Here is a 17,873-nt window from a genome sequence, read left to right as displayed (position 1 = left end):
GCCCTGTGCTACCTACTATGAAAAACATTAACTCTATCCCAGCCAAAACTAGCCCAGCCATCAAGGGTGTTGGCTGGGGAGCGCCATTCTTGCAGGGCTTGGATCCCCTTCCCTGCCAGGAGAAACTCCTGCCAGTGGGAGGGGAACCAGGGCAGGGCTGGACCTCAGGGCTCCACCAGGCTCCTCCATGCTTGTTTTATCTTCTGGCCTCTGCGTGTACAAAATGTGACCTGTAGCTTGCTGAAAGACCTAGGTGAGATCAGTTGCTCTAAGATGCAGATATTTTGGTCTGGGTTTTTCTTTGCAGAAACTAGCCTCAGGCCTGTGATGAGGCTCTCCTATGAGTTTCCTTCATAGTCAGCAGAGGAAGAGAGGCATCCTTAGGGGGAGATTTAGAGCCCAAATCTCTCTCAACGTGTACAAGAAGGCACCCTGAGGGGCTCCTTTATGAACATCAGTAGCAGCCAATAGATATTAGCCTTTATAAACATCCTCTGCTTCTCTAAGCTTTTGGGTTGAGACCACTGAGTAAGGGAGCCACAGCAGCTGGCCTAATTGTTAGCAGTGGGGTACCGAGATTTAATTTGTTACTGCCTTTACCCACATGTGCAAATTTCACTATGAGCACTAGCCCAAAACTCCCTGGGGAAGCAGTTCCCTGCCTGAATGCAGTTCTTTACCAGACAGAGCAGCTTCCGCCAAGCTGTTTGTCCTTTCTGCTTGCTCCCTTGTTAGAAGGAGAAGAAACAGTCTCTTCTGAAAGGCTGAAAGTACAGATTTTGATGCAGTCATGTGATTCCAGTAGCTTGGGCTTTATGTAAACACCCCAAATTGCAAGTCTTAACACCACCAAAATACAGCCATGGTTATAAGCCCATGAATAAAACTACCCTACAAAATTAGAAAAATAAGGTGTATCCCTCTCCTTCCCCAAAATATTAAGAAACCCCAATCCTTGAGAGTGTGCTTTATAGCACTGTTCTTAGGAATGAAGAGTGTAATGCCATATTCATGGGTGGATTATGCATTGCCAAATGCAAAAATACCAGGATCACCAGCGTCACAAAGATGCCTGTATCTGGTTTTTCTGTACCGCTTTTCACCAAGGTATCTGAGGTTTTAGAAAGAAGTTACTTACTGCATTCCACATTATACTAAATATATACATACAGTTCTGCTTTTCAGTCTATATGTTTGCAGGCTTAGCTGGAGTGGCTAGCCTGGTGACCGGGTGGTTTATCCTAACCCACTATAATTAGCCCATGGTTGTTGCTAACGGTATGCCATTTGTCTCCCTACACTCAGCACTGTTTGGTAAACAATTTCAGGCACAGAGCTGCTCTCTCCTGATCTGCCTAGGTGGTGTTCACTTATTTATTCTCCGCACCCCGTAGTTATCCCTCTCTTCTGAGGTTGAGAGGTATAGAAGTGGCAAAAATGGACAAAAACATTGCAGAAAGAGGGGGCGGGTTGGGGGGGGCAGCTGTAGCAAAAGCCATGACCCGGCTGGGGAGGCAGGAGGCAAGGCTGGCGAGAGGCCAGGCCAGCTGCAAACCCGAGGGGCGCAGCGGACATCTGTCCCCCACTACCCGCATCCTCGCCCCCCGTCTGGATGCACCGAAACGGGAGAGGAGACAGCCGTGAGGAATTCCCTTCTCCTCCGGGGAGGAGCTGGCTCCCGGCCATGGCACGTGGAGGCCTTGGGCAGCAGGCGCGAGCCTCAAGCCCGAAATCTGACCAAGGGAAGGAAGGTTGAACTGCGGACCGGGAAGCAGCTGTTCGCAGCCCTCCTGGGAATGCAGGGGCAAAACCGGGTGGCAGTAATTGGGACTGGGGCTGCTGGCAGCAGTGCCCTCAGGGGGACATTGCTGACCCAGCTGGTGAGGTGGGGACTCTGCCGGAAAAGGCAGCAGCCCCTCCGCTCATGGGTAGTGCCTTTGCAGCGTGCTGCAGCAGGGATGCTCGGCTTCACTCCCATCAGCGCTGCCGCGCACTGCTGCCGCGTGCTGGAGGGATGATCATCAAAAAAGTTGCCCTCCCTGGGACAAACAGACGGTGTGTGTCAAGCTGAACCTGTGCACGGGCTCGGCCAACACTGCAGCCACACTGCTAGGGATGTGTGATTTCCTGAGTTCTCTCCCTTAACCATGAGATCTGATCTTCCCGTGCAACGTTGCGAATGCAGTTAGGAGCCTCCTGTTCACAGATGGTAGTGGTTCCTTCATGATGCTGGAATGAGGTGGTCACAAAAATGACTCCTGAGACACTGTTGCTTTGGCCATAACCTCCATGTATGCTCTCTCCCTCTCACACTCTCTGTCTTAAATCACTATTTCCATACTATGAATAAAGGAAATTCAGAGGATGCAGGGATGAGAAAGAGTATCCTCAAAGGTTAGGAGCAAGGCCAGCCCATTGGAATTACCTACAGCATCTAATCAGCCCTTTTCAGCAGCTCTTTATCTCTTTGGGCATCCTCCAGCATCCCTCCCATGCCAATTTTTGAAAAGCCATGGCACACTTAGTGACAGGCATGTCCTCACATTGCCCTGTCACCCATAGAGCAAGTGATAGATCTCCAGAGAAATTTCATTTTCCACCTTCATCTGAAAATGGGCCAGGCTGTGGCCTCAGCATCTGACTGTGTCTCCAGATGAGACCCCAAATTGCAGCGTGTCTTCACTCCCAAGCCATCACTTTGCCTTTAACACAGACACAACATAGGTTTGCTCATATGTGGACCTATGTCTGGATACACACAAGGAAAGCACACGCATGTATGGATTTGTACGTGTACATATACATGTGTGCATACGCATGGCTCTGTGAGGAGGTGTGTGCACTTGTGAGTCTCTAGCATTCATGAGTGCCAGCACTTGCACAAACGTCTGGCTATATTGAAATGCTGGCACATTCCCATCAAAAGTATCCCAGCATGGATGCGGACCTGCAGGGGAGGCTAAAGCAGCTGTAGCATCCCACTGGAAGTACCCATGGTGACACCTGGCCTTCCCACCGCATGGCTTGTCAGCCCCACTGCACTCCCTTGCTCGGGCAAGGTCTCTGACCCTCTGCACACAAATTCACGCAAACTCATAGTCTGCCCTTAATAACGCACACAAAAAAAAAAGTGCAAACAAAAAACCCAACCCAACTCTCTCTTTCCCAGTACCAAATTTATCTCTGGATATTACCAGAAGATAGTCTTACCCAGGTAAACAGCAAGCTGTTAGCAGCCAAACGGTGATGGCAGTTCAGGACTGGACACCACCCTCCCTGGTTTTACCACTCGTCCAGCCCCAGCGATGACTCATGCTAACACCCTTTTGCAGCTTCCTGGACTGGGCTATGGAGCAGCAAGAGCTCAGCTGCACCAGGGCTCTCTCCCAACAGCTGCTTTCAGTGCAAGATCATGGACTTCACTAACAGCTTCCCCTCCCTCTCTCCTCTTTGCTCATCTTCTTTTTCCAAATTAGCATTTCCATGCTTGCTGCCTTTTCTCTCCTCCCATGGTAGGGCTTGTGGCTAACCACTGCCCCATGTCTTACCAGGCTGTGACACTCAGGACATGCGTTGTTTATCCCCCCACTGGCTGCTGTCAATGTCCACCAGCGATGATTGGGAGCCTGCCTTCCTAGACCCCAGCGCACCAGTCAGTGTGAAATGCATGGTCCCACCAGCACTGCCGAAAGATGGGGCGGTGACCGCACCCAGATGGACTTCTGATGCTGTAGGGAGCACAAATAATGGGCAAGTAGGTAAGGGTTATTTAGGTCTAGACAAATCTGCATCCCTACTCTTGAGCACCCAAGTGACAAATTTCTTGTCCCTGTCTACTAGATCAGGCTGGCTGCAATGGCTAGGTCTTCTTTTGCTTATCACTATGATACCTCATGGACCTGGAAATGCCAAAAGCACTGTCCTTTTCTCAGGGTGAAATCTCATGGGGATCTCATGGGAGACCTGAATCTCTCTTCAGTTGTCTCCAAGTACCAAAGGGATCCATAAAATATTAGAGCTATTGCAGTTCTCACTAATTTCCCACAAGATATTTGCAAGGATGGCTAACAGGGAGATACATATATATTCTTTTGATGTTTGCTTTTGACTTGTGAAAAGCTCTAAAAACATGACGGTCCCTTCACCCTTCCCAAGCCCATTATTCATTTGGGTGGATTTTGCACCAGCAGATGCAGAACACCAAGCACAAGCACCTGCGCTTTTGCCAGAGACTTACTCAAGGCTCCAGTAACAGGAATCATGACTTTTGGCAGACTTGTACTGGAATGGGTGAGGGATACAAAAGTGAGAGACATTCCTTTTCTGTTGCGCTCCTCAGCCCCTCTCAGTTCATCACAGGCCAATTAATATATACATCTCTGCTTGACTTTGCTTAGTCTTAATGAGACTGAATGTGTTAAAAATCCAGGAGGCCCAAGGAAATGCAATAGTCTGTCCTCTTTTCATGTTATCCACAGTGTCTTGCAGAGTAGCCAATACCTACACTTCTGTTTCCAAAAAAAAAATCGCAAGCTAAATAAAATGAAAAAGGATCCAACCCAAACCACTGGATTTTCCCCATGCAACGTAATTAAATGAAAACATTAAAATTCATTTACTCTCTTTTTCTGGTCAGTACATTTTTCTTATTCCTGTGTTCAAACAGCAGTCCAGCAATCCTAATATTTGTATTTACGTCCTTCGAACTTGCCCACCCTCTTTAAAGTTCAAGTTTCTCGTATGAGTGAGTCATTCATCCACCCTTTCGAGAGTATAATAATAGAAATTCTTTAAAGCTTTGTGTTTTCGGCACAACGACATTCCGATACGATCTAAGAATCGCAGAGACACCCTCCAGTCCCAGGAGGACTGGGGAACAGGTTTGGCTAGAAAAAAAGTTTTCCTCATGTGATGGGCACCCTACCAATCACACAGCACTTTCCTCCAGCAACCTGGGCTCTTTAAAGCCCAGCGGAGGTGGGAGAAAGGGGCTTTTTTGGCTTTGCAGGTGGGTCAGGATTTCTGCTGGGAAGCATCACAAGAAGAGAAGGGTGAGTGCCTTGCTTTGGTCATCGTCTTACTCTTAATGGGGCATGTGAGCAATAAGTGTCTGTTAGGAGAAAAGGAAGCTTTTATGTTCAATTTTTTTCTTTTAGTCTCTGGGCTGTGTTTAGTATATGGGAGTCTGGTACCTGCATAAGGTTAACTGCAGAAGATTATTAAATATTTAATTTTTCTTACCTCAGGCTGTGTCTTCTCTATGGCTGTTTTAATTTGTTTCATATTTTTCTCCTAAAGACTGGGGAGGAGGGAATGGAAAAATTAAATCTGTTGCAAATATATTTGAGCATAAAAAAAAAAAATTGTTACAGAGAAAGATGAATCCTGTAATTCCTCCTCACTTGTGAAAATAGGAAAGGCAAAAAAAAAACCAAACCCAACAACTCTTGTTTTGGCTGTGCTAAACCAATGAGGGAGAGAGGAAAAACCTACCTCCCAGCTCTATTTCCGAGGTAATTATGCTTGATGATGATTTACCAGCCATTCCACTGTTCACGCAGGCTTCATTTCATAGCAATCTCTCTCGAAAGGAAATTTAATTAGTCTCTGACCCCTGCTTGAGCTTGAGCTTTGTTTTTTGCTTTATTTTTTCTCCTTTGGTAGCACAAAATAACTGGCTGGCTCTTCCTTTCCTGAGCGTGGTTGAGTCCCGGCGCACAAGCTGTTCCCTGTCAGAGGCGGCTGCCTTTCGGGGCAGGTGGGGCGACGGGGAAAGTCCAGCGGGGCAGGAGGACTGTGTGGTTTTGTGCACGCTGGAGGTGTTTTCTTTAAAATAAGTAAATGAATGATGAATTGACCCTTGTAAAGCATTTATCCAAGCAATTCATCAATAACATAATTAATTGCATCCTCTTAAAACCTGTATAATTCCAAAGATGTCCCAAGTGCTCGGAAATTACCTTCTTTTTAAGTCCCTAAATTTTCTGCTAAAGCAAATTAAAAAAAAAAAAAAAGTAGGTTTATTGCTGTCTGGCCCCTCAAGCCTCAATGCATCAGAGCCTACAGCAGGTCAGGGTCTGGGCAGGTCTCTGGAGGCTTCCCACAGCACCGGCACAGCACCTCCAGCAGCGGTTCCACCCCGCTGGCTTCCCTCCGTCAGCTCCCCAGCCCCAGCCCAGGCATCTCGCTCCTGCCTGTAGAGACATGCTCTCCAGCCAGGACCAGGTGAGCACGAGGGGCAGGAGGTGTGGTGCTCGGGTTTCTGCACCAGAGGGGGGTACGGGCAAGGACCAGGTTTCTGCCGTTGAATGGCTGGGTTTGTTTAGTTGCGCTCAAGCAGCGCAGAGCCCTTCAGCCAAGGCATGCAGAGCCCGCAAGTAATAAAACAAATGTGTCCCTTATCTCTGCCTCCTTATGCCAGGGGATGAGAATGCAACACCCTGCACAGAGATGCTGAAGCAAAGCAGGGTAGCAAGAGGTGAGGTGAAGCCTCTGTAAATCCCACTACCACACCGAGAGACCTCCAAGAGCAGAGTGTAGAAACAAATGATGCTCACAGGGATGTTTCTGGGCATCCCTTGGTCACAGTGCCCTGACTCCATCTTGACAACTGGCACAAAACACAAGGCAATCAAAATGTGACCCGCTTCTGCGTGGGGCAATGCCAAACCAATTCTTACCCATTGGCTTTTTTGGCTAGAGATGGAGTAGGACTAGGCTAAGCAGAGGGCATTCATCTGTAAGGCCACTGAAATCCTGTCCCAATCTATAGAAAGAGGGTGTAGAAACTTCAAAAGATCAACCAGGCCAATGTGCGGGAAGGATGCACAACAGAGACTGAATCCTCCTTGAATCCAGGAACTGCTCCAAGCAGGGCTTCCTTTGAAAGCCTGTATGGGGCTGTTACCTAAAATACAAGGGCAGAAGCCAGCCTCTGCAGAAAGGAGCTTCTTTTTCGGTTCCCAGAGCTGTGCTGCAGGTCTCACAGAGCTACTGTGAGTACAGAAAGGGAAGGGAGGTCAAGAAAGCTCCAAGGACATGGCAATAACAGATCTGTCTGCAACTTGTGGAGGAACAGGGGGAGGCAGGGCTACTACTGCTGCTGGGCTCTGGCAGGCTCAGCTGGACTCCCATGAGTGTCAGGAGTGTTTTGCTGGAGTGAGGGGAGAGGAGAGGGGAGAAATTGCAGTCTGGGTTGTGACCAGGGCATAAAGAAGAGGAAGAAGGATGTGCTTCAGGAAGGATGTAGGTTTTTGTGGTACAATGGGAGCAAGAGACACCTTTCCAAAGCTTCTTGGAGCATGGAGCAAAGTCTGTGGTAGTGATAATTGAATACATGGGACCTAGATGGTCATGGCTAAATTGCAAGGTGCCCAGAATGTGCTAAGGAACACCAGGTCTATGCAAGTTTAAGGCTGAAATCCTAGGACCTGGCCACCTTCTTGTGTGGAGATTTTGGATAACCGTTGCTGCTGAAGCTCCGATTTCCTCAGGGGTTTACCTGAAGCCCCAGGAAACTCTGTATAGGTCATAAAACTAACCTTAACTAGCCTGCAAAGAAGGCTCCTCTACCTCCAAACTGATTTGTGTCCATAGGCAGGAGCTGCTGGCGCCTGTCTTTCTGGGGTCTGGGAGGAGGACTGACTGCCAGTGTCACACCCCATGGGTGGCTGTGAGTCATACCTGCATGCAGCTTGCCTCAGGCAAGCCGGCCAAGGTTTGCCTCATGCCTCTGTAGTCATGCACCTGTGTCAAGTGCTGTGCAAGTTGCTCTTGCTTAACACAGCTTACCTCTGAGGCATGAGGAGCAGGCAGTAGATGGAAAGCCCCAGATCTCCCGCAGCTTCTCCTCTGGGGCATGTTGGAGGGTCAGCTCTCCACCTGCCCAGGTGTTGTTACGGCCTTGCAGCACCTCCCCAGCATCTCATTCATGATGCTAATACTAGACCCTCTACGACAGAGAAGGGGCCAGATGAGGGGTTGCTACAAGTGGCACAGGGGAATGAAGTGAACACCGAGAAACTGACTCCTTTGGTGCTGATCACTTGGAGGCAGAGGGAGAATTTCATACTAATATGGCAACATCATTACAATATTCATGTTTAGGTCTACAGTAAAGGCTCTTCTTTCCCTTTTCCTGTTCCCAGTCTCTCTAATTCCCCCTGCCCTGGAATTCCATTGGTCTTAGGTAAGGTACTGGCGAGCCTTAGGTTGCCTAGGAAGCTTGCCACTCTCCAGCTGATATCCATGTGGTGGTGACCATGTCCAGCTTCCCTCCCAGCTACAGTAGGCTAGGAGATGGGCTTGCCCGAAGAGAAGAGGGTTGCTTTCTTGGGCTGGCATGCCTGCAGTAATACCTGCCCAAGGCGAGGCAAGAGCGAGCCAAGTCCTGCCTGCCAGGGAGGAGAAGAAAGCAAGCTTGTGGGAAGGCAAGCACATGGGCTGGGTGGACAACCCACATACAAGGTGTGAGTGAGACACTGCAGGGGGTCTATAGGAGAGAAAGGGAGGGAGGAAGAGGTTCTTGTGATATTAAGGAAAGGGTTGTGACCTTATTAATCACACTTGGTGTGATCTGTCGTGCTAGCCACATGGCACACTCAACTCTACTACCTACATGGCAACTGTAGCAGACCTGCTTTTACGTGTAGTAGTCAGAGTTCATGTGCCTGCAATTGAGCAGAGGACCTTTCCTTGTTTTTTGACTGCTCTCTGACTTGTGATGTCTCTTAGCTGGCAATAATTAAAGGCTTTTCTAAAATCTCTGGCATTTGCAGCACGAAAATTCATGAGCCAGGCAGTGGTCTCTACAGCTTTCAGATGAGTAGAGGACCAGAGGACTCTTACCTTGGAAATAATGGCCATCCCCACTCGGGCTATCATGCGAAAATACGTATGTGCTCTGCTGCTGGTATAATGGTGAGAGCACTGGAGATCTCTCCATGCCTAACCCTCAAGCTACTGCAGACAGGGTGGTAGGAAATTCTGGTTTTCCCTCTGTCACTGTTAGAAGTCCTGCCTACCCTAAAAGGGCAGCTGCTGAGGAGGCTGAAGGTGGCATTGTTAGAGACATCCCACGATGACCTGTTCCTCAAGAAACTCCCCTTCATTGACAGCTGTGTCTGCTCTTATTTTCCAACAGCTTCTTTGAAGAATCCCAGAGTCAGTAATCCCAGCAAGAGAAGGAACTAGTGCTGGTACTCTGGCAGAAAAGGGATTGTTCAAGCTGCTTTTCCTGTTGTCTGCTCAAGTTGGGCCCACTTCAGCCTTTCTTTCACAACTTCTAGTTTCTTAACCACTCAGCAAATGCAGCTGTCTTGGGGTTGGGGCTTTTCCCCTCCCCCTCTCCACACACACGCGCTCCGTCCCTTTGAAAGAAGGGCTTTGTTGGCACCGGCATCTGGGCTTGTTTCTCCAAGAGGTCTCACACCTCTGACTAGTGCCTTTATGCCGCTCTCTCTGGAAGGAGATGAATTCAACGTGGGGCGCCCGGCCCCAGCCTGCAGGATATAGCGCTCTCAGGAAATTGGTGGGAATGCTAGTTGGCCTGGCTCCTGTCAGCCAGCTGCAGCCTGAGCTTCTCCCTCCCTCCCTCACACCTGAGCGGGAACAGGGGGCCCAGCTCCATTTCCCAGCATGGGTGTGAGATGGGGCTACCCTTAGCAAGGTGCTGCCAAAGCCATGTGCCGTAGGTACCTGTGTAGGATACAGCTAAAGCACCGTGGTTACCAGTTTGGTCCCGTGGTAGTGCTGGTCAAAATGAAACAGCCAGCAGGGTGGGTAGCATACCCTGTGGTAAAACTGGCTCCTTTGGAAGACGAGCAAGGTGAGGGCACTGAACTCGTCCCCCATCTGGGTGTAGCTGGTGTTTCTAGCCAGGCAGAAGTGCAACACCATGAGCTGAGGTTTGCAGGGGTGCTGCTGTTGTGATGATGAAAACCCTACCCAAAAGGGAGCCAAAGACACTGGCTGCCCCCAGAGCAGTCCCAATCTTCTGTAGCTTAAGTATCAGGGAGAGTTTGACTTACCAGGTCACACCTGGGGAAGTTTCTCTTCTGAAACTACTATGAAGCAAGGGGTGGAAGGTGTACAGACAAGCTGACAGGTTCTGCCTATCCTTCTCCAGGATAATTTCTATGTCTGAGTGAAGCGTATTGTACTGGTCTAACTGAAGACTGTCTTTGTTTTTTCACAGGTTGCATGAAAAATTGAAGATGGCAAAAAGTAACGATGGTGTACGCATCTTGCAGGGTCTATTAGTCTTTGGAAATGTGGTCATTGGGGTAAGTGACATGGGACAAGTACGGGTGGAGGTTTTCTTCCAGTATGACACTTCTTAAAACAGCAGTTCCCAGCCATGAAATCCCTCTTCACTTGTAAAGTCCACACATAAGTAGACCAGTAAAGTGTGAGAGGAGGGGTAAAGGAGAGTTGTGCTAGCTGATCAGTTGGGTGCGGAGGGGACAGTAAGGAACAGCAGGGGCTGATCCACAAGAGCAACATGAGTTCTAGCAGAACAGCCCTTACTGCTGATCAACATGTTTCCAGCCACATCTCTATATAGTGACGGGAAAGGTTCTGTTAATTCTTTCTTAGCATCCTCAAGTCCTAGGCCTGATCTCTCAGGCCTAGGCTGGATGAGCTTTGCTTGCAGCTCTTCCGTGAAGGCACAATACAAGAGATTGTAGAGTTGGGCAGAGGAAGAGTTGAATAGCTCCTGTTTGGCAGGAAGTTGAATGAAAGGAAAGCAGTCTCCATCTTTTTCTGTGTCTGCTTTTTCTTTGGGGAAGCTTGATCTAATGGATTTCCTGAACTTGCGCTTCTCAGATGTGCGGCATTGCCCTGACAGCAGAGTGCATCTTCTTTGTGTCTGATCCCCATGGTCTCTACCCTCTTCTGGAAGCCACAGAAAACGATGACATCTATGCTGCTGCCTGGATCGGCATCTTTGTTGGTTTTGCACTCTTTGCTCTGTCTATACTTGGTATCATTGGAGTCATTAAGTCCAGCAGGACCTTGCTGCTGGTGGTAAGTGTAGCAAAGTTTGCCTACCTATTGCTGCCAAACTGAAAAAGAAAAAAAAGCCACCTTAGTTTCCCTGCTCACCTTGGTAATCCCCCACTGAGCGAAGACAGCTTTTATGAGTGATAAGGAGCCAAAGGTTCTGCTTGATCATGGCTGTGGTGTCCCACAAAGCGAGTCCTGTGAGGACACATGCACAAGAAGCTCCAGAACCAGGTTGAGGGAATTAATGTTGATAGTTACAATGGAGGTTTAAGCTGACTGGCTTCACCCTTCACCTTGCCCTGAAGCAATGCAGAAGCACCTGTGCAATCAGATGTAGCTTGTTTGTGGGTTAGATCCTTGTTTCTCCCCACCCCTTGCTGCCTTTCAGCTGTCATATACCATTCAGTTTAGGAGCTGATAAGTAATGACTGCTGTACAAGGCATTAGTATATGTTAGTAAACCAAATATGGGTGCAATTGAGAGCATTAGACATCAGCAGGCAGGCAGAAATTACAGGGGTGGGGACAGAGAGCTTTGGATAAGCCAAGGACAATGTTAAGATGTGAACAAATCTCTGTACAATTTCTTACTTAGCCCTTTAGGTTGGCAGTTGCGAAACTTAATTGGTGCTTGCATTAACGAAGGGTAGAGCCAAAAACTCTTGGATTAATGTGGGATGGCAGGGTGTCTGTTTTAAAGAAGAGACACCTAGAGATCCGAGCTCTTGTGCCAGGGAATTTGTCAGCAAAGGGCTGAGGGAAGAGAATTCCCCTAACTCTGAATTTTGGTGTCTTGGCTGAAACCCAAGGCTGTGGTATAGGAGATAAGAGAGGGTACAAGGGGCAGAAGCTGGGGTAAGAAGGAAACAAATGCATTGAATCTGAGAAGAACATAAAATGTGAGAGGAGAAGTAGAGACACAAGAACTCCGAAGGGAATATGGGAAAGGTTAAAGGGATTGTGCTGAGAAGGGAAGAGAAACAGTGAAACAGACAATGAGGGATGGTATTCAGCATGTTTTCATGAAGGATCTTTGCTCACAAAGTAGGAGTGCTGAGGAAATCAGACGGTGCAAAATCAGGAGGATCTGAACAACATCCTAAATTTCACCTTCTGTTTCCCCAAAGTACAAGCTCTCCTGCTAGAAGTGAACAGCTTCTTGCGGAAAAGCTTATACCTGGCAAGTGGAAGTGGAAGGAGGAGACATGGCACAAGCATAAGTTGCCAATGAGATGCAACAAAGAAAAGGGCAAATGTTTCTCTAGGACATATCAGGCAAAGTATTTTCCATAGAGGCAGGGTGGTATTAATGCCGTGAGGTTCTGATGAAATCTTGTCTGTGAGATGGAGAACAATTCCAGTCATACACCTTCAAAAAAGCAGATAGCAAGCTGAAACAAGCACGGAAAAGGGCTACATAAATGTTCAGGGGCATGGAGAGGGTTGAGGAGACTGGGATAGCCTGGCCTCCTTTGCCTTGAGCAGGGTTTCAGGCTTAATCTTGAAAAAAAATGCTTAACTATATCTCCAAGAGCTAACTCTGCTGTCTGTCTCCCACAGTATATTATTCTGATGCTGATCACTTATGCATTTGAAATGGCTTCTTGCATCACGGCAGCAACTCACCAAGACTTCGTGAGTAATTCCTTTCCTCATGCATTCTTGCAACTGTGCTGGGAAATGTGGCAGTTCTAGGGCACATGGTGGTCCTGTTCAGTGTAGTAAATGGCCTGTGGTGGTACAGTGTAAACTCAATGGACTACTGCTGAATTAGAATAAGACCCCCACAAGGAAAGTCTCCAATGTCATTATTCTAATCAAGGAAATAACTTTGTTCTTTTTAACATATTTTTGTTATTTTTAACATTTTAAAATGTTTACAATCTTGTAGTTAAGGAAATAATAGTAGTAGTTAGCTTTGCAAAAGTGGCTGTCCCACACCCCTAGGTTACCATGCTTCTTGCTGCAGCTACCTTCATGTATATGGTCACATCCCCTGTGTACTTCCCCTTCCACATCCCCAGAATCAACAATACAGTGTTTAATCTTTCAGCTGCACACTGATTAATCTACCATACATGCAGAAAACAAATCTTCAGCAGTGCCTCAGGCAGTGTTACTAGTGAAGAAAAGATTACATGAGATTACGTGGGTTATTGGAGATACTGGTAGGGAGGGAAATGACTTGTGGTGCTTTAGTTCCAAGCAACATATCAAATGTAAGCCATAGCACATCTCCTGTGACCTGACATCTGGTACACCCTGCTTAAGAGTTGTGCTCAAGATATGTCTTTGCTGTTCCTGCTCCTCAAATCCTGCTCTTTATTCTCCTGTGTGTAAAACTGGGGGAGAAGCAGCATTCTTGTTTTCCAGCAGGACACTAAAATGAGCAAACCAACCCACCCCAAATAACCCTATATTTGCTTTACATGGCCGCTTATTTACATAGTTCCTGCATTCTTCTTTGTGTTTTTTTTTTGTCTGTAGCTCACTCCGAATCTCTTCCTGAAGCAAATGCTGGAGAGATATCAGAAGTCAGAGACAGAAAATAACAATGACAAATGGATGACTGAAGGGGTCACAAAGACATGGAATAAACTCATGCTTCAGGTAATAATAACACTGAAAGCTCTCACTAATTACTAAATGCTCTGCAGCCCAGGAATTTCAAGTCCTACTTGGGGCTGCTCGGTAATAAAGAGGATGGCATCTGCCTTGAACCTTAGAGAATGTCCTGCCACACTCTCTGTTTTGCTCATTTATCAGATGGCAGACTGTCAAATGCAGGCACGTCAAAAATCTCTCCCATAAATCTGTGGTTAATGCCTAACCAGCCATGTGCAGGGTCCAGTGGTGTGCAGGGCTGTGACCCGGGCCCATAAAGACCGTTCCCTTCTCTCGCCCCACAGAACCAGTGCTGTGGGGTGAAAGGCCCCTCTGACTGGCAGGAGTACACGTCTGCCTTCCGCGCCACGCACAACGATGCCGACTTCCCTTGGCCGCGCAATTGCTGTGTCATGGATGCCCAAGGGTCTCCCGTCAACCTCGACGGCTGCAAGCTTGGAGTTCCTGGCTACTATAACAGCAACGTAAGATCATCTCCGCTTCTTCCAGTTAACATATGTGGGTCAAAAGTGCCTTGCTGGAAGGGAAGTAAACAGTGAACAGCCTTCCTCCTCCACTGTAAGCTGCAGGTGTTTAAAAGCTTTCTGGAGGAGAAGCAGTGTCTGTAGGGTCCTGGCCATATTGCTGAACACATGATAGGTTGTAATACAGGCTTTCCTGATGGACAGACAACCATTAAGAAAATTCTCCCAATGCCACCAGTAAGAAGTGACATCTCCGACATGTAGATGGACAGGAGCTAAATCAAACTTAGCCAAAAGATGAGTGCATACAATATGAGTGAGCAAGTCAGCATTCTTCTCTTCAAGCTAGAACTTTTCAGTAGACCCTCTTTGTCCTATTCAAAGAGATTGCTGGGTCATGAGCATCAACTTCAGCACTAGCAAGCATTTCTAGAAAGCGTTCAAGCTTCCAAATTTGCCTGCAGCTTCTTGATTCTGGAACAACTCTGTGTTGGCTGTGTTTTGTTATATATGTATACTTGGCAAGTGGATGGCACAGGAAGTTGTCCTTGAAGTGTCTGAGATGGGTCTACAACAGTGTAGCTCTGATTTGTCTTCCTGAGACCCTGTGAGCCACCCAAATTGCAATAGGAGAAGAGCATGCCACCGCAGTCTCTCTCAGAGGTGGATAAGCTTGTTGCCTTGAGGTACAAGCTCAAAGCTGGTTGTCTTACAGGGTTGTTATGATGCTATTTCTGGGCCAATGAACACACATGCCTGGGGTGTTGCCTGGTTTGGTTTTGCCATCCTCTGCTGGACTGTGAGTACTTAATATTTGGCTTTATTTCCTCTTCTCTTTTCTTGCTATTCCACACCCAGTTGGGTGGAGGTGGATGACAAGACTGAGGCATTTAAAATGTGTGTGGATTATAGTTATTCATTCATCACCAATCTGCCTGTAGCCTAGGCTACATTTACGAGTTCCCCTCCATTCTGGCTTCCCCAGGTGAGGAGCTGGATGGCTTTCCAGCCTGCTGTGGCCTGCTGCCATCTCAGCAATACAACATAGCAAATACAGCTTGCAGATACTTTTTTGTGAAGGGTATTGGATCATCTAAACAGTAATCATGACAGATAATTCAATTTCTAGTTCGAAGACTTTGTATGAGTATTTTAAGTACTCAGGGTTCAGCAGCTTCATGACAGATAATACCCAGCAAGCTGAGTGATCCAGTCCAATAGTTATGGTTGCACGTATCTTCCTTCTTCACTGTGAAGATTCTGTGCAGATAAAGCTGCACAGCTTTAAGCTTCCTCTGCCTGAGCAGACTTTGCTTATCCAGAATTTCTGTTGCTCTCTCCTACCAGTATGACTAAGTGGGGCTGGGGGAGAGGTAGAGAGAAGGAAATGGGGAGCAGACAAACTTAGTAGTCTTGTCGTTTCAGTTCTGCGTCCTCCTTGGTACCATGTTCTACTGGAGCAGAATTGAATACTGAAGGCCCAGTGTCCTCAGCGCTGTCCTGAAGCACCGTGTGAAACTCCATTCATTCATCTCCTGCTCCATTCTGCCATGGAGGATTTGAAGTTTTCCCACTACCTCTCCCATATATACTTTTGCCCCTCCAAAAACTTGACACACAGACCTGATGACGCCAGGAAAGAATCTTCTCCCTTCTTTGCCCCTTGTTCTGCAGCCTTAATGCCTCATGGCTGAGGCACAATCCTTCCTTTACTGTGAAAGAAATCCTTGGAGCATAAGATAAAAAGTGATCTGATTTGTTCTGTGATGATATCAGAAAGGAAAATGTCCATATACACTTGCTCCAGAAAAAATGTCTCTCTAAAACTAGGTTGAATGTAAAATCATAATGCTAAAGGCTCCAGCAAGGTTTATGTGAGCAAAACTGTAACCTACTGTGACCAATAAAGACAGATGCTGCAAGGGAGAAGACTGCAGACCTCTCTAATATATTTTATTGTTCAACTTCTGTTCCTGGTCTCTGTCACCCCTTGCCTTAGAATAAGGCAGATTCTCTAAGAGTTTAAGTGTGTCAGCAGTAAAGACGTGTCACAGATGAAAAGTCTGGTGCTAGTCAAGCCCAATAAAAGGCTAGCTCACTCCTCAGCAATATGCTGCCTGCATTCAAGCCTACCTCCTGTCACTGATGAAACTACTGCATGTGCTCCTACCTTCAGAAGTGACAGTCCAGGAAAAGCTCCACTTGCTAACAAGCGACTCCTTCAAAAAACCTGTTATGTACTTCACACTAAATTTCACACATCTATGGGCTAGAATTTTTGCAGAATATGAGGGGTCCTGTGCTGTAGTTGGCTTTGCGAAAGCGGCTGTCCCATGCCCCCAGGTTACCGTGCTTCTTGCTGCAGCTACCTTCATGTATACGGTCACATCCCCTGTGTACTTCCCCTTCCACATCCCTGGATCAGGTAGAACAAAAGACAAATAATGCCAACAAGTAACTCTTGTGAAAAATGCAAGCAAGGCACCAACTGAACCAAATCCAGTCCTTGCATCAGCAGTTGAGTTCTCATTCAGTTCAATAGAGGCTGTTTACTTTGGCTGATCCCGTGTCTGTCCTAGTGAACACTTCAGTATTTACATGTGTCTTGCGAAATATGCTCCTGTATAGAGCGTTGTAAAGTAAAGCCTCTTCCTAAGGTGTACTGGTTCAGCTCCTGACACTTGCCAGCTGCCTTGATTCTTTTTTTTTTTTTTTTTGTATATTCACCAAAATACTAATTAAAAAGAAGTGGAAGTGAAACTTTTTTCTTGTTCAAGATTGTGTATTTGGGAAGGGGAAATGCTAAAGGTCTGTGTCTGGGACACCTGGGGAGCGCAAAGGCAAGTTTTAAAGTCCTGTAACCCCATCCTGAAGACCAGAGTACAAAGCACAGTGAAACTCTTTTTTGTGAAAACTTTTTTGTGAAACTCGAGGACATGGACAGACCATGGGGACTGTGTATGGAAGTGGTCTGGGTTTGGTTTTTAATTATTCGTGTGTGTGTGCACGCATGTGCGTATGTTGCTGAAAGCTACAATAATACCTAAATCCAAAGAAACCTAAAGAGAATCGGTGTCTGCCTAAGTTAGGCAGCAATAGCAAAGACTTGGTTCTGCACTGCTTACCGTGAACTGCAGATCCCTGCCACCTGCAACAGCAGAGAGGAGAGAAATGGGAGAGGAGGGACAGTGCAGGCACACAGCCTCTGTCCTTGCTTGGCCAAACCCCTCCAGTAACTCCTCAGCGATGGCAGCCTTCGTGGATAGCTGCACACCTGCATAAAGGTCTCTTGCTCAAGTTATTTCTGAAACTCAGGCAGCTCTGCAAATGGGTGAAACAACTGGCTATGTGACTTTCTAGCAAGGCCTTCTGCATGCAGATGTGGCTGGAAATATGGCCTGTAGGAAACTTTATGACCACAGAAGCAGGTAATTTCAAATATTATTTTCTCCTCTGGTCTTTTGTTTCAGACCCAGAGGTCTCTTCCTTCCTGCTACATCTAAATGTGGTGCATTGCACTCAATATAGAGAAAATGCTGCAGGATTTTGCAGAAGAGGAACTGAGACTACTTTGAATGGACTATTGCAGTATTAACTGCTCCAACCAGTTGCAAATGATACCATTGACCTATTGCATAAATGGCAGTTTAAGCCAATTAAGTTTGGGTTCTTCTAGTTTGCCTTCTGCTTCCTGAGCCCTTGCCTCACGTGGCACATTATGATTTATGTTTTGCAAAAATAAAAGCTGTGATGAACAAATGATCTGGGCAATGGTGG

General features: G+C 47.1%; 1 protein-coding gene across 1 annotated transcript; it reads left to right on the top strand.

Annotated features, from left to right (window-relative positions):
* The first annotated feature begins 4,822 nt into the window (after positions 1–4,822).
* Positions 4,823–16,856, top strand: UPK1B (uroplakin 1B). Its single transcript, XM_010312084.2, has 8 exons — positions 4,823–5,051; positions 10,196–10,283; positions 10,828–11,028; positions 12,568–12,642; positions 13,495–13,617; positions 13,917–14,096; positions 14,812–14,895; positions 15,522–16,856. Exons 2-8 carry the CDS (start codon positions 10,215–10,217, stop codon positions 15,570–15,572), a joined length of 783 nt encoding a protein of 260 aa, XP_010310386.1. The 5' UTR covers positions 4,823–5,051; positions 10,196–10,214; the 3' UTR covers positions 15,573–16,856.
* Positions 16,857–17,873: the final 1,017 nt, after the last annotated feature.

Source organism: Balearica regulorum, chromosome 1 (assembly GCF_011004875.1).
Source record: "Balearica regulorum gibbericeps isolate bBalReg1 chromosome 1, bBalReg1.pri, whole genome shotgun sequence".
Taxonomy (NCBI): Eukaryota; Metazoa; Chordata; class Aves; order Gruiformes; family Gruidae; genus Balearica; species Balearica regulorum.
This window is presented reverse-complemented; position numbering and strand designations above follow the sequence as displayed.

Excerpts from the sequence above, each read along its gene's own strand:
- UPK1B (XM_010312084.2), top strand. The coding sequence starts at position 10,215 with ATGGCAAAAAGTAACGATGGTGTACGCATCTTGCAGGGTCTATTAGTC. Across the intron at positions 11,029-12,567 it reads GCAGGACCTTGCTGCTGGTG|TATATTATTCTGATGCTGAT; the intron begins GTAAGTGTAGCA and ends TGTCTCCCACAG. Across the intron at positions 14,097-14,811 it reads CTGGCTACTATAACAGCAAC|GGTTGTTATGATGCTATTTC; the intron begins GTAAGATCATCT and ends GTTGTCTTACAG.